General features: G+C 36.2%; 2 protein-coding genes across 2 annotated transcripts in view; one reads left to right on the forward strand and one right to left on the reverse strand.

Moving 5' to 3' along the window:
- Positions 1–20,838, reverse strand: part of LOC113645368 (titin-like) — a 1,056,738-nt gene that overhangs the window by 74,947 nt on the left and 960,953 nt on the right. The gene's annotated exons all lie outside the window — the stretch shown is intronic.
- LOC113643804 (immunoglobulin superfamily member 1-like) overlaps positions 2,038–20,838 on the forward strand; it is a 789,004-nt gene continuing 770,203 nt past the window's right edge. Inside the window, exons 1-5 of the mRNA XM_047818855.1 lie at positions 2,038–2,102; positions 13,864–14,124; positions 14,283–14,558; positions 15,349–15,621; positions 16,471–16,749. Of these exons, the coding sequence (XP_047674811.1) occupies positions 2,063–2,102; positions 13,864–14,124; positions 14,283–14,558; positions 15,349–15,621; positions 16,471–16,749 (1,129 nt within the window). The 5' untranslated portion in view covers positions 2,038–2,062. The remainder of the gene's footprint in view (positions 2,103–13,863; positions 14,125–14,282; positions 14,559–15,348; positions 15,622–16,470; positions 16,750–20,838) is intronic.

The following is a 20,838-nucleotide window of genomic DNA, read 5'->3' on the forward strand; positions in this document are numbered from 1 at the left end:
TGAGACAATGCAATGTATTTTTTTACACTGTGTTTGAATTTCTTTTTTCTATGTTTTAAACCTTTTGTACCAAATTGGTGATACGGTATCCCTAATTAATTACATATTAAATGTCTTTGATGTTTTGAAAATGATTCTCTGTTGTCATAGTCTCAGGGGAATAAGCCTCCCATCTCTTTTTACCATGTTAATCAGAGATATCTTACTTTCATGAGGTTGTTCCTAGAGGAGCAGTTGTATTAGATAGCTTTTTCCAACAATAAATGAAATTATCTTTTAAACTTATAAATTTACTTCTATTTATTTTGTCAAATAAAATTTAGTTTGAAGATATAAAACTATTATATGTGACATGCAAAAACAGAGGACTCAGTAATGGGGCAAATACTTCCCCTGCATGCAAGTTAGTGGATTACATTATTTTGTAGAATAATATTGCATGTAGGTGAGCACAATGTCTTAGACACCACATTTCTGCTGCCAGCTCTTCAACTATAGCTGACTAATAAGTATAAAATTAATATTTTAATATTGTCTGTTTTAAGAGACGCAGAGACAGATGCTGGAAGATGGTATTTATACCTGAACTTCTTAACTATACAGTGTCTAAAGCACTGTGAGTTGAGATCATGAGTTTATGTCATTAGCACTGCATGTTATACTGCTGCTTTTAATGCTGAGACTTCACCAGGAGTGACTGTGGTTATAAGAAATCTGATAGTGAATGAACTACACCTTTACCTTTACTGCTGAGCTACATGTACATCATAGGCAGCAGCAATATTTTTCCTCCTTAAAAATAGGTTTTGTTGAGTGTAAACACTGACTACAGTTTATCACTATAATTTTATTTGACACCTTACATTTGCTATTTTTACTAACTTTGATTAAAATGATGGACTATGTGAGCTAGCATTTTATACATATGTTTGTGGTTTAAAATATTTCAAACAAATATGTTTAAATTACTGTGAAGGAGAAAACAGGTGAGAGACTTTTTTAGTGCTTTTAAGAACATATGTATTGGACAAATTATAGATAGAACATCTATGATGCATTTAACAGACTCCAACCTCCAACAGACAGACACTTTAAATATGTTAAATAGTGAGAGGTGTCTTCAGATATGTGTTCATGCTGAATAAATGTAATCACAAAGGTATCTGGGTAGTTTGTGAGCTTGTTTAGGCTGCTGTAGTGATGTAGAATTCACACAAAAAGTGTTTGAAACAGGATTAAGACAATGTTAACTGTTTACTGAAATTATTATAAAAGTTTATTGATCTAAGATATCTGAGATGAGAGTTTTTACAAACTGAACATTTTTGACATTTGGAGAATATAGATTGCACATTAAAGCGCATTACTGTAACCATTCTGAGAAGCACAGGAGGATATACATTGCACCAGGAGGACAAAACATGTCTTCTGAGCTTTGACCTCATGCCTCATACAGTAGTTATCAGCAAGTTAAACTGAAATTATATATTGGCAATCTAATCTGTGTGTTTCCATTCAGTACATGTGTAAAAAGTCAATTAAATCATTCATTCATTCATTTTCTACCGCTTTATCCGAACTACCTCGGGTCACGGGGAGCCTGTGCCTATCTCAGGCGTCATCGGGCATCAAGGCAGGATACACCCTGGACGGAGTAAATTAATTAAATCAAATAATCATTTTATACTCATCCATTCATTTGCAGTTTCTTGTTCATTTGCTGACATTCAGAATTTCTGAAGATGTCTTGTCTTATTAAAATAAACAGGATTATTAAACACAAAGTATTTCAGGTAATAAATTGAATTGTGTTGAAGATACAGTACAGAATCCTGATTATTTTTAGGTCTGAGTCTGTATTAAAATTGTGATCTACATTTACTTCATCAGTGGTGATTGTTGTCTGACAGAGTTTCATCATTTACATGTGAGCTGATATACTGTATCTACACTCTGAATGGTTATCTACAGAATAGAAACAGCAATGATTTGTTTGTTTCTTACAGAGAGTTCTAAACCTACAGTGACTATAAAACCTGACAAGAGGACAAGTGACTCTCAGATGTCAGAGATGAGTGATCCTGTTACACTCTCTGTATCAGGTGAGTCTGTTAATGAATGTTATAACTTTTATGGGAAAAGTTTCACTAGTTTTAGATTTTGTTCCAGTTTGTATAATATGCAAAAAAGTCTAATTCTTATGATTTTACAGCTATATTTTTCCCTTTTTCTATTTTTAAGTAAATTATTCTTTTGATTTATAAAGAATCATTACAAAATATATTTTTTGATGCTGTGACATTTTTCCTGGGCTATTATTCAAATTCTTAAAATGAAACATGACATTTACGAGCCACACATAATTCTTCACATAATATTTAATCTGAATCTGTTATGATGTTATATATGTTATAAATAATTGAATGAGATATTAAAACAACACTAATGTCTGCAGTATGGCTCAGAATTTAAGACACAATTTATAAACATCATCAAAAGCAAATTAACAGTTTGATCATCATTTTAATTCTATTTATTCAATCTACTGCATATAAACTATGTAATAAAAGTTTAACAACACTATCTACACTGCATACATAATTATTAGGGTATTTATGTTTGTCATGGTTAATTTTACTTTTATAAATTTAATGTTATCATCAGAATCACAGAATAGTAAGAATAAACATAAAAAAGATACAAGGAATGTAAATAAACATTACATACTATTACAAACTAATTAAAGTTCTTGATTCCATACAAGCTTTGCTGAGTGTACAGTATTTTCCGCACCATAAGGCGCACCGTATTATAAGGCGCACCGTATTATAAGCGCATGCTAAAACATACGGTCTACAAAAAAGGTAACAGAAGCAAAACAGAGAGTTTAGTTGAACTTTATTCTACTATTTAACAACACACACATTATTTTTTAATCAATCTTCTCCCACAAATCCATCAAAGTCCTCATCTACTGTGTCTTCTTAACTTGGCGCAGTACATTTTCTTGCTTCCTCCACTTCCGAAACATAGATACATTGATGATGAATACTTTCGCAATTCGCAGCTCCATTCCCATTTACAACCGTGTAACTGATAGCCTGGAGTTTGTATTGTGCCTCGTAAGCATCTGATTTTTATTGGCGGATGGCAAAACAACTTAAGGTGCATTTACCGCCACCCACTGGACTGGATTGTGGAGCGCATAATGGTTAGGAAGAAACAACTGTTGTTTTGCAACATACCGGTAGTTATACCTACATAGATATCTATACACTAGATGTCGCCTTGGGGTCCTAAAAATGCGTCAAAACCGCCGCCATCTTTGTACGGTGCTCCTTTACCTCAAATGCATGGACGATGCCGGACTTCTGTGCTGCATGGTTATTCAAACGAAAGAAATCTAAAAACCAGACAGCAAGGGATTAGATTACACAAGTGAGAATGTGTTTTATGATTTTGAATGTTAGGAAATGATATTTCTTGTTCCGTTGGTTTGTTTTAGTCTTTGGTTAACGACCGCAGCTAATCCATACTAGTTACCCATTAGTTTTTAACAGTTAGGAAAACAGACAATGTTTGTAGATTCTGAAGCTCTTAATAAGGACATTAAAAATTGACCCATGTTTTTTTGCTTACCTAAAGGTGAAAAGACCCAACTTTATGTATGTTCTGTAAGATTCCCTTATCTGTCTATATGTGACTGCTTTTTTATCAAGTTACTTCACTCAAGGACAGATTTAATGACATTATGCCTGAAAACGTTTTGGATTCTTTTTTTATCGTATGTTAAATAAAATAAAAAATTGTATAATATGACTTGCTGTTTATATTTGTTTTGTTTTTATTGCATTTATATGATATTTGTGTTTTTGTAATTGAATTTTGCCATGAAACTAGCTTTTGATTGCTGACATGGTATTAAATAAAATAATCAGAAACCTGAATCTGTAGATTCCCAAGTGATAAAAAGAGACGTCAGTTAAGTTGCAGGGAGACTAAACCCTTTTTTAAATGGTTAACTCCGCTGACCTGGAAGGATGTCACCAGTTAGCTTTTTTTTTTTTTTTTGGTTTATGTGACTTTATTACATACTTATTTAATGTGGCAAAAGTATTGCGGGAAAGGAATAAATAAAAGATTCAACAGTCTTTGGCACCTCGACTATCTAACTTTCACATTATGTTCCTCTCAAATTTGTGATTTGCTTCCACCTGCAAATTGCTTTGTGTATCATATTTAATAAACCAATACAATTTAAACGTTTAAATTAACATGTATAGTCACACCATTGTAGCAGTATTATATGCAGTAGAGCATTCAAGGGCCCCTCAGTCGTGGCCGGCCCGAGACTCGAACCCACAACCTTCGGGTTACGAGTCAGACTCTCTAACCACTAGGCCACGACTGCCCCAAAGGTTTGCTGGCAGCGGTAGTTAAATGTCCTATGACTCTGTGTGAGTTCTGGGAAGTGGAGTTCCAATTGATGGCAACAGGACGAACTCAAGATGTTGTCTGATAGGGATGTCTGGATACAAAACTGGCTTACAGTATGTACAAAAACCTAAAACCACATCTGTACAATTCCCTGAAGAGTTAAATGTGCACCTCGACTGTCATGGATACACAAAAATTGTTCTAGATGTGGAGTTTGCATGTTCTCCCTGTGCCTCGGGGGTTTCCTCCGGGTACTCCGGTTTATTCCCCCAGTCCAAAGACATGCATGGTAGGTTGATTGGCATCTCTAGAAAATTGTCCGGAGTGTGTGAGTGAAGGAGAGTGTGTGTGCCCTGCGATGGGTTTTCACTCAGTCCAGGGTGTATCCTGCCTTGATGCCTGATGACGCCTGAGATAGGCACAGGCTCCCCGTGACCCGAGAAGTTCGGATAAGCGGTAGAAAATGAATGAATGAATGAATGAATGAATGAATGAATGAATGAATGAATGAATATTATGCAATTCCTTAATCAGGATGATTATGCACCAATACACACAACAACAGTTGACATTGTGATCTGATGAACATCTGAAGTGTAGTGTATCATCTCTCAAGGCTTGCACAGTCACTGGATTTGAAAATTATTGTGTCAATTTAAGGTGATTTGGAAGAGTGTGTCAGGAAACCTTTTTGGCTTCGTAAGGAAGCCTTACAGCATGATAAATTATTGTGTGGTCTAAAACCAGGGGTTTCAGTTTCATTGTACAACCCCTGTAGGCTACTTGGTCATGAGAATAGATTATTTATGTAGTTATGTGTTTGTTTGTTTGTGTGTCAGTTAATTAGCCTGTTTCAGTGAATTGTTATTTTTTGCTTCAAAAAATATTTGTATTTTACAATAACCTTCTTTTCAGAAATTGTATTTAATTATATGAAATAATTCTACACATTCACAGATAAGGCATAATGAGGGATTTATGGACTTCATGTGAATAAGATACACTGGGAAATGCACTGATATTTTAGACCTTCTACTGAGTATGCAGAGATTTCAAATGTGCTCATATAATTTTAGTGAAGTCTGCAGAATTCCCTTTGGCATAGGGCAGTGTGTGTGTGTGTGTGTGTGTGTGTGTGTGTGTGTGTGTGTGTGTGTGTGTGTGTGTGTGTGTGTGTGTGTGTGTGTGCTGTACGTGTGTGTGTGTGTGCATGTTTTATTGATGTTTAGGTAAGAAACCATGACACCAAGGCAGAAATGATTTTATGTGTATTGTTGCATTTTTCTCTTCTTAATTTTTATTATATTCACCCATAAAAATAAATTAATCTACAGAACATAGAGACCGAAGGTCTGTTTAATCATACAGCAGTTATTGTTTGTCCTTCACTCTGATCACAGTGAAGATTTAAATGTACTATTATGTGATATTATAGACATGATTAATGTAGTAAAGACTACTTCACATCCTGAACTGTTTAATTTGTAACAGAAACACATGAACTCACATTAAACCTTAAAGTTGATGTACTAACAGGAAACTTGCTGACTATTGTATTGTACTGAGATGGTGAAAACCTAATCATTTTATTGTGTTAGTAATTGTTGAAGGACCTAATATAATTCTATAATTATATAACTATATAATATATTTAATTGATTCTATATGTTTACATTTTTTGTGATCTTTCTATAAGAACAAGACCACATATAAAGCAAATCTACATAATCAGTGATGTTAAAGAGTCTCATAAAGGTGTTTACATATGTAAAGGAACACAGTCATCAGACCCACAATACACAGAGACTAGTTTTCTAGATTTTTAGTTTTTAGTAGATTTTGTCCCAGTTTTTGTCATGTAAAAAAAAATCTCATTATGATGATTTTAAGGCTGCTTCAATTTTGCTTTTCATTTTCGTATTTTAAAATAACTGATTCTTGTGATTAATAAAGAATCACTACATCATATTATACATTTTGACGCTATGACATTTTTCTTGGGCTATTATTCTAATTGTTAGAAAGAAACCTGACATTTATGAGCCACACGTAATTCACCTAATATTTAATCTGAATTTGTTATGATTTTATATTGAAAATAAATTTCATTTTCAATGCTGTGATTTAACAGAAAATATTTAAATGATTGAAGGACATTTTAAATTAACAATAATGTCTCAGGATGGCTCAGAATTTAAAATACAAATGATAAAATTCATCAAAAGCAATTTAACAGTTTGATAATCATTTTAATTCTATTTATTCAATGTACTGCATATAAACTATGTAAAAAGTAACAATGCAATTTTTAAAACACTATATTAGTGATGTTACCAGTGACACCGAAGCTCCGAGTCGTGTGTCAAAAAAGATGAACCGATTTTCATTGAAGCTTTGTATCGAAGCTTGATTCGTTCTGGTAAAAATCACGTGACCAATGACGTCCGATGCTTCGTTTCACACACACCCACGTGACTGCTTCGTTATCTGATTCAAAGGTTTTAAATTGTGCACGACACGCGGCGGCGCGCCCTCGTGCGTTGTATTGGAGTATTACATGGAATCTATTACTGTATAGCGAGAGCTTATTGTTGCGAGTTGTTAATGGAGCCTGTTACAAAAAGATCGCGTTCTGAAATGTGGGAACACTTTCATTTGATTTCGCCCAATAAGGTGGATATGGTTTTGTTGTGACGCCTATATTTATAACTTCACTGATCATTGGGCAATTATGCGATTCAGTGTAACATTTAATGTCGTATATTTTGTCATATATATTTATTGGAGAGTAGTAATAAGTTGAAAAAAATAGGAATGCAAGAAAAGCCTTTTGTGCACCGCTTAATACCATTATCTTTTTTTAAATGGTTCACACTTTATACTTTTGAGACAAGGTCTATCCTTAATCAGTTTCTAGGTCTAGTGTTTGATTTGCTCCCAGCAGCTGGTCTATAATAATAATAATAATAATAATAATAATAATAATAATAATAATAATAATAATAAATCATCTATGTTTTCGTGCAAAGCATGACAGAGCCAGGTCCTCTGGCCAAGATGTAGCCAACAGCCAAGGTTAAAGCTTACTTTTAATTTTATTCACTTGTTTCAGTTTTAATTATTAGTTTTAAGTATTTTAAAAGTGCTGCTGTTATTTTATTATTGTCAAAATAGGAACACAGTCTCTCTCTCTCTCTCTCTCTCTCTCTCTCTCTCTCTCTCTCTCTCTCTCTCTCAGTACATTTGTATTAGCAAAGCATTTGCAGCTGCGCTGCATACAAATAGTACAAAAAGTTAGATTTAAACAAAGTACATTGTGCATAATTAAAAGTAAAATAGTAAATTATAGAAATGCAATAAGAACGTACATTATTGTATTTAATATATTGATTCATTTATTTATTAATCTATCCTTAATTTGTCAATCCATTAATTTTTGCTTCTAAAATGAATACGTTGTTTGGTTGTGAAACATTCTATAGCGCTTTCACCAGCAGAGGTCCTCATCGAGCTCTGATTTGAAAAGCTTCGAGTAATGAACCTTTTTCCGATACAATTGGGTTGAAAGCTTCACTGCATCAAGAAAGCTTCACTTCGCCATTACTACACTATATACACTGCTTACATAATTATTAGGCCTTGAAAAACACCACCCAATTTGTAGTCCTACACAGGGGCGGTTCTAGGATTTCATCTTTAGGGGGTTTTAGCCTTCAGTGAGAATTTAAAACAAGACGTTTTATATTATATATTATATGACAACTCTGGTAATAAGAATAGTGACATTTCACTGCTTTTGGTTGCCGCCTTTGCGTCTTTCCGCCGATTAACGTTATAGATAAACGCCTCCAGCTCTGACTGCGCGTGCACGCTGCGCGTACCTGTGCTTTTCCGTTCATATAAAGCAGACAGCTGAAGACGCACTTTTGAAAGACTACAACACACGCGTGTAAAAGCAAAGTAAAAAAAATCGCTCTTGGATCAACTGATAAATAATTTTCTTTTCTATCGACGAAATGTCCTACATTTTAACGTAATTTTTATTGTTTATTTATGAAAGTAAAAATTAACCTTATAGTTTTAGTGTGGCTGAGATCACACACAGGGGAACTGAAGCCACCCTAAAAAAAGACTAGAACCACCCCTGGTCCTTCACCTTAGTTCTACCCCATTACAGTACATAAATATAGTGCTGCTTGTTGTAAGCAAAGAGAGAGCTTTTCATACTTATGTGGTGAAGGGGCTTTAATAGACCGAACAGCAGCAAGAAACTAAATTAGATTAGTTCACATTGTTTCTTTCGATTAACAGTATTGCTTAACTATAAGTTATACATTTCTTTTTTGAATTTCTGATTAAATAGTCTTGCCTCTTGCATCTTGTAACATCTGTTCAAACATCTTTGAAAGTTTACAATGGAAAGTGCTTGAGGTGTTGCTGCATCTTCAGGATGCTCAGAATGAGAGACTGGTCATAAAGACAAAGATGTTCAGCAATAAAGCCAACTGAGATCTCAAAGACATTCTATGGCTGAGTAAGAGGTAAGATTTGAAAGGAGACCAAGGAGCTAATGAAGTCTACATAGCTAAGCTCTCCATAAAACAATGAATTCTTCAGAAGAAAAACTTCAGAAGAAGTTTCCTACATCCTTTATTCCGGTCCAAATACAGAATATTAGCCACTGAATTAATCAGGCAAGAACCCCCCAGTCACCGGATTAGAGTTATCCCTGTGGAGCCTTTGCAGATACTGAAGACATCTTCAGGTTACACTGAGCCACTTTGTGTGCACATCTGCAGCACCAGCAGATGTGCTGGTATTTTTACTGGATCCACTCTGTTATCTGTTGTTTGCTGAAGGACTTGAAGGTAGCATACAGACTAAAATATAATCTTTGTCACAGTATGGCTTTACCTCACTCTGGCTTCTGATCTTCTCTCTGTCAGAACTCTTATTGTCACTGCTCTGACATTATGCTTTGTTCTGTAACCATTCTGACTAGTACAGGAGGTTATACATTCAGGGTTCCCATGCGTCCTGGAAATCATGTAAATCCTGGAAAATGAATGACTAATGTTCCAGTCCTGGAAAACACATGGAAAATGAGAGAAAACATAAATTGTCCTGGAAAAAAATTAGTTGTCCTGGAAAATTATCATTTTTAAATGTTCTTGATCATTTAAAGAACAGTTTACAACTGGTCAAAACAATTATCGTTAGTAACGGAAAGCGCTCTGTCTAGGGAGGCTGAGTTTTGACGGGTTTTTTGTTATGCTGTTTAATCTCGCTGTGACAGATGACGCAGTCTTGTGTTGGCGGTTTCAGGTGCTAGGAATGGTTTAAAGTGCTTGAATGTTTTCAGCAAATGGTGATGGGTAAGCAGGTTATATTAACCTTGTTAACCTGAATATCATGTGCAAGGGGAATGCACAGCAAACTAAAGCATGCATGAAGGCATTGGCCTGAGAAAGGAAAGGGTATTAATATGTGCAGTCTTTTTATTTTATAAATGTTGAAATTTCATTCACATGACAAATTGTCTTTAAAAGTAATCCATCCACACAGTCCCCAAACCTGTTTTATGAGCGATATAAGAAGTCAAATTTAGATATTCTACTGACGCGATGCACAGCGAATCATACACTGAACAATTATTTGCATGCTCAAAGTGCAGCACAGACTAGTGTTGTAAACATAAGGCGAAGGCCGGCAACATATAATAGGTTTACTTATATAAACTTAAACACGTTTGCAAATGTGATATTGATTTTTGCAACAGTTCACTAAACAAAAATTGTGACTTCCTTTCTATCCTTCACTAACCATAGTAGTTCCAAACAAAGCCGGAGTCAAAACATTTTTAGCAATGTACAAATGGCGTTTCTTTGAATATGCATTTATTAACCAATCGTTTGTGAAAGTGAGTCAATGACACATTCAAAAATACCGTCATTTTCTTTATTCCTAAATGAATACATATTTTGAATGACTTGTTTTAAAGAGCTCTGTGTTTGTATCTGGTGTTTTTCTAATTTTATAGTGTATGTTGTTTTTAAGACTTCTGGAGAGAAGAACATATTACTTTAGGCCGTGAATCTGTGATCCTTGTCTTTTTTTCCTAAATTTGAAATGTCCTGGAAAAGTCCTGGAAAATGATCTCTGAAAAAGAGTGGGAACCCTGTACATTGCACCAGGATGACAAAACATGTCTTCTGAGCTTTGATCTCATGCGTGGTAGTTATCAGCAAGTTAAACTGAAATTATATATTCTAATCTGTGTGTGTTTCCATTCAGTACAGTTCATTGTCAATTATATATTGGCAATGAACATCACAGTGCCAAATGCACCATTCAAATATAAACTTAATGTAATCATCAGAATCACAACATAGTAGGAATAAGCATAAAAAGATATAAGCAATGTAAATAAACATTGCATACTATTACAAACTAATTAAAGTTATTGATTCCATACAAGCTTTGTTGAACGTAAATATTTTCAACAGATATGTGTGAGAAATACTCTTAAAATGCTGACTCTGTGTGTGTGTGTGTGTGTGTGTGTGTGTGTGTGTGTGTGTGTGTGTGTGTGTGTGTGTGTGTGTGTGTGTGTGTGTGTGTGTGTGATTGGTAGTAGAGACTAGTTAAATGTCATATGTCTCTGTGTAAGTTCTGGGAAGTGGAATCTGGTGTGACCGTGTTCGTAGGCCATGATGTATGTTAGGAGAGGAGTTCCGATTGATGGCAACAGGAGGAACAGGAGAAAATGGCTGTCTGGGTACTAAACTGGCACATAAACAAAATCTACCCAATTCACTGAAGAGTTAAATGTGCACCTCGACTCTCATGGTTACACAAAAACTGTTCTAGAGCACCAGGGTTGGTAGCGCTGACTGGACTGTTGTGTGCCCAGTGTGAAGCACAGGGGTGGATCAGTGATGGTTTGGGCTGCAGTATTATGCATTTCCTTATGCCCATTACTTGTGCTAGATGACAGTGTCACTGCCCAGGTCTACCAAAACATTGTAAAAGAACATGTGCACCCAATGGTTCAAACATTGTACCCTTAAGTTGTTGCAGTGTATCAGGATGATTATGCACCAATACACACAACATGACTTTCATTTCATTGTACAACCCCTGTAGGATACTTGGTCATGAGAACAGTTTATTTACTGTATGTAGTTATTTGTTGTTTGTTTGTGTGTCAGTTACTTAGCCTGTTTCTGTGTATTGTTATTTATTGCTTCAAAAACTATTAGCAGTTTACAATAGCCTAACCTACAATAAAAAAAAACACGAAACAGGACAAAGGCAAAAACAGACATAAAGACAATAGGATTCTGCGCTGCACAAGGCAACGTGGCTCAGTTAAATATTCAACACAATCAGAAACATCAGGAACAGGTGTGCAGAAGTGGGGAGGAAGAGACAAGGGCGGGGCAGGCACGTGAACACAGAACGTAAACAAAAGCACATGGCCACAGTCCAGTGTCCTGACAATGACTTCCTACATTTGGACAGATGTGTGGTCAGAAATTATGTTGTCATTATTTCAACAAGACCTTACCTGGTTAAATAAAGGTCAAATGAAATAATGACCACATTTCTGACCATGATATGAACATTGTTCAAAGTTACAATGAAGTGTTAGTTGAAGTGTTTCCTGGATAAGTAGGTCTTTTTCCGCCATTTGAAAATAGCCAGTGACTCAGCTGTCCGGACCCCTAGGGGAAGTTCATTCCACCTTCTTGGTGCCAGAATAGAGAAGAGTCTTGTAGTATAATTGCCTCTTACCCTGAGAGATGGTGGAACCAGTCGAGCAGTGCTGGTAGATCAGAGGGTGCCGAGTGCAGTGCGAGAAGTGATGAGGGCTTTAAAGTAAGAGGGAGCTGGTCGTTTTTGGCTTTGTAGGCCAGCATCAGTGTTTTGAATCTGATGCGTGCAGCTACCGGAAGCCAGTGGAGGGATCGCAGCAGCAGGACGGTATGCAAGAACTTTGGCAGGTTGAAAACAATCCGTGAAAAGAAGCGAGCGAGTCACATCAGCAACATGAGAGGAAAAGGACAGTCCATGTCCATAGTTACCCCAAGGTTGCGAGCTGTGGCTGAAGGGGAGATCAGATCGTTATGCAGGGATATAGCAAGATCATGACCTGGGGATGAATCACCTGGGATGAACAGCAGTTCAGTTTTGCTAGGACTGAGCTTTAACTGATGAGCAGTCATCCATGATGATATTTCTGCCAGACATGCCGAGATCCGATCAGAAGCTGTGGTATCTGAGGGTGGGAAAGAAAAGATAAATTGTGTAACACCAGCATAGCAGTGGTAAGAGAACCCATGTGAGGAAATAACTTCACCAAGAGAATGAGTATACAGGGAGAAAAGAAGAGGACCAATTGGAGAGTCTGTGTGGAGCAGATGTCACTCCCCTCCATGTTACCTGATATGATTGTCCTTCCAGGTAGGCGTCCTTCCTGATACGGTATGTGCGTCCTTACATTCCCAAGCTGATCCACAAATCCCAAGACTCCTGAGTGTGGACAAGAGAGTCTTGTGGTTGACCGTATCAAACGCTGCTGAAAGGTCAAGGAGGATAAGGACCGATGACAGTTTGGCAGAGACATCCAAAAGGGCTGTCTCTGTGGAATGAGCTGCTTTAAAGCCAGACTGGTTGGGGTCTTGGAGGTTGTTCTGTGAGAGATAGACAGACAGTTGATTATAGACAATGCATTCAAGAATTTTTGAAAGAAACGAGAGAAGTGATATCAGTCTGTAATTGCTGATGTCTGGTGGATCCAGAACAGGTTTCTTTAGGATGGGAATAACCCTTGCTCTCTTGAAAGTAGTTGGTACCTGACCAGATGCTATGGATCTATTGATGATAGCGGTAATGAAGGGCAGAATGTCTTGCGAGATGGTCTGGAGCATAGTGGAATGGAGTGGATCCAATGGGCATGTGGTAGGATTGCAAGACTGGATGAGTTGTAAAATCTCGTCTGCTGCTACAGTTGAGAAATTCGACAACGAAGGAGTGGGGGAATCAATACTGTGAGATGTAAGTGCAGTCGGAGCAGAAGTGAAAGACCGGCAGATTTCCTCAATCTTCTCCTGGTAGAAAGAAGCAAAGTCTTCTGCAGTCTTCTGGGTAACAAATCCCATTTTTAAGAGACCTGGGCAAGACATCAGCATGCCAAATTTCAACAAGCAAAACAGAGAAGCAATTATACAATAGAGTTTGTTTGTTTATTTGAGTGTTGTGAGGTAGCAACAGTACACACTTTTATTGATGTTTAGGCAAAACACAGGATAAAACAAGATCATTTCTACCTTTACAAGTGAACACTGTATCCAATTGCTTAATTCGGGACAAAACTATGTAGTAAAAGTCAATCAAATACGTATCTTCATTTTCTATCAACAGAAAAACCCAAGCCGACTGTGATTGGGACTCCTCAGAACTCCGTCTACACTGGAGACAATGTTACTCTGAGCTGTAATCTGATGTCCACTGGATGGACGTTTTTCTGGTACAAAGATCAGAAATCAAATCCATGTGAAGGCTCAGACACCAACACAACCACTGTGACAGTCTCTAATGAAGGACAAGTAGATTACTACTGTAAAGCACGCAGAGGAAGCTACTACTCAGAGATGAGTAAACCAGCCACAATTACAGTGACAGGTGTGTCATGTTTTCTACTTTTACACTACAGGTTTAATGTTAGGAAAACAATGAAAACCTAATTATTTTATTGTTTTAATAATTATTTGTAATAATATAAGTATATAATATATTTACTTGATTCTGGATATGTTTACATTTTTGTGATCTTTCTATAGCAAGACCAAAGCCTGAAGTGAAAGTACAGCCAGCTGACCATGGCTTTGTGTTTACTGGAGAAACTGTCACTTTCTCATGTGAGATAAAGACTGGAGGATCCTGGGTGTATCACTGGTTCAGGGATAATAATGAACTCAGAGATGTTAAAGGAAAGAAAATTTACAAAATCGCTGATGTTAAAGAGTCTCATAAAGGTGTTTACACATGTAAAGGAACACAGACATCAGACCCACAATACACAGAGACTAGTGATGCTGTTACACTGACTGTATCAGGTGAGTGTGTTTTATGTCACATATTGTCTGTTTCTGTAACAGTAAAAATTATATTTTGTATAGAACTGATTTAAACATGTATTTGATACACACAATGTTTATTTGTAACTTTGTCTGAGAAACACGCAGTATGTTAGAAGCTTTGATTCCTGCCACTTATGTAATCTTATCATCTTATTTACTTCTTAAATCATTTAGAATCAGAATCAGGTTTATAGTGTTCACACACACAAGGAATTTGGTTCCAGCTATTTACTGATAATAAAACACAAAACTGTGTTTCTTGGTTGCTTATTATTATTTTAACTAGGCTATGCTAATAAAGTAACAATATTAAGAAAAGATGTAGACCTGGTTATTGTTTTTCTGAGATCAGTAACATCACAGAGAAAGAAACAATGCTTTTTATTTTAAATCTGATTAGTGCAGTAAAGATTACATTACTGCTGAACTGTGTGTTTTTACCCTAACCCAAAAACCTAAATCTGTACTCCCAACATTGTAAGATAAATTTACTGAAGTAAATTCAGTAAATATGTTTAGTAAAAATTAAATGACTTGACATTCATGTTCCATCGTGCATAGGGAATCAGAAACAAAGAGTAAATAGGTCATATGTACATTTGCATTTTGTGTTTTATTTTTTTATCCAAATTAAACAGAACTAAATCTAAAACAATAATAAACAAGTTGTTTAGCCTCATCACAGAGACAGTAATAATGTTTCACTGTAGAAATGATTAGTGTAGTAAAGACTACTTCACATTCTGAACTGTTTCATTTCTAACAGAAAAACCTAAACCTCAACTCACATCAAGCCTTAAAGGAGATGTACTGACAGGAAACTCAGTGACTCTGTCCTGTACACTGACACCACAGTCTGCTGGATGGAAGTTTTACTGGTACAAATACACACAGAGCTCTGAGACTAAGACTGAAACACACCAGTACATCATCAGTTCAGTTAGAGTCTCTGATGGAGGTCAGCACTGGTGCAGAGCTGGAAGAGGAAACCCAGTCTACTACACAGACTACAGTGATGTACTCTGGGTAAATGTTATTGGTGAGTAAGAGACTTTATGTTAAATGATTCTGTACAACACTGAACATATTAACATGTTAATACAGTCAGAATATAGCAACATTTACACAGCTACGTACAGCGAAAACTATCAGATAAATCATTTTATTAAAGTTAAAGAGACACAGTGTGAACACGGCTGAGCAGGACTGGTGTGAGGTGAGATAGAAAGCAAGTGACAAAACACTAGTTTAACTTTGGTAGAAAATGTCAACAAAACCTTTAAAACCATTTTAAGAAGCTGCCCAGGGGCTGTAAGGGATTGATGAAGTTACTGCTTCAAAATGAAACATCAAAATGCTGCAGTTGAGACCTGCCTGAGTGTGAATGTGTGACAGGGGTCCAACTTTTATAATGAATCAGAGAATCTGATAGAATGTGAGAGATTAGAGAGTGAGGATTTATGAACTAATTACAGGAGTGTGTGTGTGTGTGTGTGTGTGTGTGTGTGTGTGTGTGTTTACATTCAGTATGCTTGTAAAAAGACATTCAAATCAAATAAGTCACTCGATCTGTATCTTTTATGTTCAGTTTCTTGTTCACTTGCTGACATTCAGAATTTCTGAAGATGTCTCATCTTATTAAAATAAACAGGATTATTAAACACAAAGTAATTCAGACAATAAATTGTGTTGAAGATACAGTCTGTACAGAATCCTGATTATTTTTAGGTCTGAGTCTGTATTAAAATTGTGATCTACATTTACTTCATCAGTGGTGATTGTTGTCTGACAGAGTTTCATCATTTACATGTGAGCTGATATACTGTATCTACACTCTGAATGGTTATCTACAGAATAGAAACAGTAATGATTTGTTTGTTTCTTACAGAGAGTCCTAAACCTACAGTGACTATAAACCCTGATACTCAGGTGTTCATAGGAGAGACTGTGACTTTCAGGTGTGATGTAGAGGAAGGAAGAGACACTGAGTGGACGTACGACTGGTTTACAACTGTTCGTAACACATTGAACCCAAATCCCACAACAAAGGAGTTCAGCACCAGCTATGTTACAGACTCACATCGTGGTCAATACACCTGCAGAGGGAGGAGGACAAGTGACTCTCAGATGTCAAAGATGAGTGATTCTGTTACACTCTCTGTATCAGGTGAGTCTGTTAATGAATGTTATAACTTTTATGTAAAAAGTCTCACTAGTTTTAGATTTTGTTTCAGTTTGTATCATATGCAAAAGTCTCATTATGATGATTTTAGGGCTGCTTCAATATTGCTATAACTCCCTCCAAACACACACACACACACACACACACACACACACACACACACACACACGGTTCTCCAAAGACTTATTTGAAGACTTTTCTCCAAATCCATTGTGAAAACTAAACAATATTAACAACAAAATAATCACATTAACTTGACAAAAAGTGAAATCAAATACAAAGTGACATTTTACAGACATACAATACAGAAAATAAAGCATGCTATGAGAGAGTCTTTAATTCTTCCTTTTCTTCTTCTTTGGATTTATTGTCGGGTCACATACCAACTTTATGGTGCATACCGCCACCACCTGTGCTGATTTCAGTCTAGAAGTATGTCAAAAGATGTCTATATTCTATTTCTAATACCACTGTGCTTAATGAATTTTAAAATTAACCTTACAATTTTCCCAGATCCAGGTTTTATGTTTAATAGGCTATTGATTGTAAATACTTTGCAACCTATTCCCTGTAGCTCTCTTATTAACTCATTCCTTTCCAGATCATACTTGGGGCAGAAAACCAACACATGTTCAACTGTTTCCTTTATTCGCATAATCCTGTATTATGTTTCCCTACAATATAAAGTGTAGAATTGAGTTTAGTATGTCCCATCCTTAGTCTTGATAAAATAACCTGATCCTCTCTACTTAAGTTTAGTGTCATATTACTTTGTCTTACGGTTTTATGTATAAAATATAAATGCCTTCCCATTTTACACTCATTCCAATTCATTTGCCATTTCTGGTTACAAGCTTCTTTAATGATACTTTTCCCTTCCATCCTACTTAATGCAACAGTAATATTGGGGAAGTTCAGTTTAAGTGACTCTTTAGCCATTCTATCTGATCTTTCATTTCCTGGTATATCTGCGTGAGCTGGTACCCACACAAATTTAATTATTATTCCAATTTGCCTTAGTCTATACAAAATATTCAATATTGCTACATAAATATCAGATCTAACTGTTGGATAAGTTAGTAGGCTTATAAGTGATGCCATAGAATCTGAACAAATCACAACTTTGTTTGGCATCACCTCTTCCACCCAAATAAGTGCCACCTGAATTGCCACCAGTTCAGCAGTATATACTGAGGTCCCATCGGTTAATCTCCCATATTTTTCTATATTAAATTCAGGAACATAAAATGCTGATCCAGTACGACCTATCTCTGGGTTTCTTGATCCATCTGTGTAAATTGGGAGAAATGAAAAATAGACAGTTCTAAAATATTCAATTGTATAGTTCTTAATATCAAAATGTCCTTTTTTAAGACTCTCATGAATTAGTAAATCAACTTCAGGTTGGCTAAAAAACCACAGGGGTATTGGGGAAATAGTTGCCGTTAATGAGAATGATATGTTATCTAGCGACATTCCTGAAGCCCACTCCTTTCCTTTCCAAGCAAAACCATTTCCTGTTAAGTTTATAGTCTCCCAACTCCCCTCAATAATTGCTTTAGTACAATGTTCATGTTTATGCCCTTGTAAACTGATCCAGTAAGCAACAGCTAATTTTTGGCATCTTAATTCTAATGGGTACTCTCCTGTTTCCACTTGCAATGCTGAGATTGGAGTTGTTTTAATTGCTCCTGTAATACATCTCAATGCTCGTGCCTGAATTAAGTCTAAACTTTTAAGCATACTATCTGATGCCGATCCTTATGTAATGCATCCATAATCCAAAACGGATCTTAAGAGAGTACAATATATGTTGATTATAGATTGTTTATCAGTTCCCCATTCCTGGCCTACTATACATCTCATTAAACTTTGCTGCATTTCTCTTCAATATATTTGACATGAATTTTCCATGTTAATTTGGAGTCAAACCATAAACCTTAATATTTAAAATTTGATACCATTTCTAATGGCTGTTTATACAAATAAAGTTAAATTTTTTCTGCAATCCTCTGACAACATGTTTTGGATATAGAAAATCTAAATCCCCATTCCAATGAACAATTCTCTACAATCTCAATTGCTTCTTGAATTTTTTCACTATATATTTATATATAATTTCTTCCCCTCTTCCACATTGCTCCATCATCTGCATACAAAGCTGTTTTAATTCCGGGATGAATTCCTTCGAATACATCATTAATCATTATGTTAAATATAGGACTAATGGCACTTCCCTGTGGTGTTCCATTTTCTACCTTCACTATCTCAGAAATTGTATTTCTTACTTGTATTGATCGTCCGAATAAGAAACTTAACACCCAATTATAAAATCTTCCTTCAATTCCCATTATTTGCAAATTTAACAGCAATCCTTCTCTCCCCATCATATCATATGCTTTTTCGATGTCAAAGTATACTGCCACTAACACCTCTTTCATTACTAGTGCCTTTTTAACATCAGTTTCTAATCTAATTAGTGCATCTAGGGCAGATCTACCTGGTCGAAAACCATACTGATAAGGAGTCATTAATCCTTTGCTTTCCAATACATAATATAGTTGAATAACGACCATTTTTTCCATTACTTTACTGAGGTTAGACGTCAGAGCTATCGGCCTATAATTTCCCGCTATAGTAGCATCTTTCCCTGGTTTGTGAATCAGGATTACAATTGCTTGTTTCCATGATAGCGGTAATTTACCTTCCCTCCAGATTTTGTTAAAAAGATCTAAAATTACTTTAAGTATTACATCATCCATCTGTTTAATAATAATATAGCAGATTCTATCTTTCCCAGGAGCAGTACTTCTAACCCTCATTAAGACTCTTAAATTCCCACAAATTAAAGGCAGCATCCAAAGCTGTTTTACTATCCATTTTTTTATTAAAAATATCTTGATTTTGCTTTAATATTTCTTCTCTCCGTCTCTTGTAATTTATTCCTAGGTTATCTGAGCTGTGTGCCTTTTGAAAGGCGGAAGCTAACATTTCCGCTTTATCTTCTTGCGTCACTGCTGTTTTCCCTTCATCTACTAGTACTGGTATATTCTGAGTTCTGTAAACCCCAACCATTTTTTTTTTGAGGACACCCCATACCTCTACTAATTGGGTTTCCATTCCTACTGTGGAGCAGAATGATTGCCAATACTTCCTTTTAGCTTGCTTTATTTATTATCTTCCTTCCTTCTTCTGATAACTAATTAAAGTTATAGGTAACTCTTACGGGTCGCCATGCCGTGCACGGCACGTAAGTGAAAGTGGCCACTAGGGGATGACCCAGAAACAAGCTTCATTTCATCTTTAAAGCATCAAATCCTCTAAAAACACGAAAAAAACTATTTACCTAGTAAAGTTTATACTCTCAATATTTTTTTAAGCCCACACACAAAGCATAATATGATTCACAACCTTCATACTATTAGAAAAAATTTGACAAAACTGACCTAGGTGGCGCTAGTCCGGTTTTTCCCTTATCTTTAGACGCTTCCCTTTCTTCATTGGGGTAATATATTCCAAAACAAATAATCCACAAAAATCCACACCGGTCCAAGGAACTGGAATCTGTAAGCCTTTTAATCCAAAACGCTTTGGTCGCGCCGCAAATATTCCGTTTGTGTTCCGAAAACTGGAAACAGTAGTGCGCCATCATCTGGTTTTGCCGCTCTAACTTCTCATTGGGGTATTCAAAATTCTAAACGTCATTCTTTACGTCATATTTATAGCCCAGGACCTAACGAATCAAACAAGCCCTCACTTGAGCCAATCGGTGCTTGTATGGCAGAGATAGACGGCTGGGAAGCCAATGATGTCATGACATAATTTTTTGGGAACCCGCCTTTGACTGACAATTACTCCTTCCAATAGCCATGAAATGGGCTGGGACCTATACAGCTGTTTAGCCAATAAGCAGACGATTCCAACGATATGCAACATGCCGTGTGTTCTCTGGCAGTGTCTGCGTGAAAAAGCTGCGCAGAAGAATTCTTGCGTAATCCTTGACCTTTTGTCACTCTCACAGCTCAGGGTGTCAAGTTACAGGCCTGTTTTCACAGCAGACTTGTAGACAGAGAG

This window comes from Tachysurus fulvidraco, chromosome 1 (assembly GCF_022655615.1).
Source record: "Tachysurus fulvidraco isolate hzauxx_2018 chromosome 1, HZAU_PFXX_2.0, whole genome shotgun sequence".
In the NCBI taxonomy this organism is placed as follows: Eukaryota; Metazoa; Chordata; class Actinopteri; order Siluriformes; family Bagridae; genus Tachysurus; species Tachysurus fulvidraco.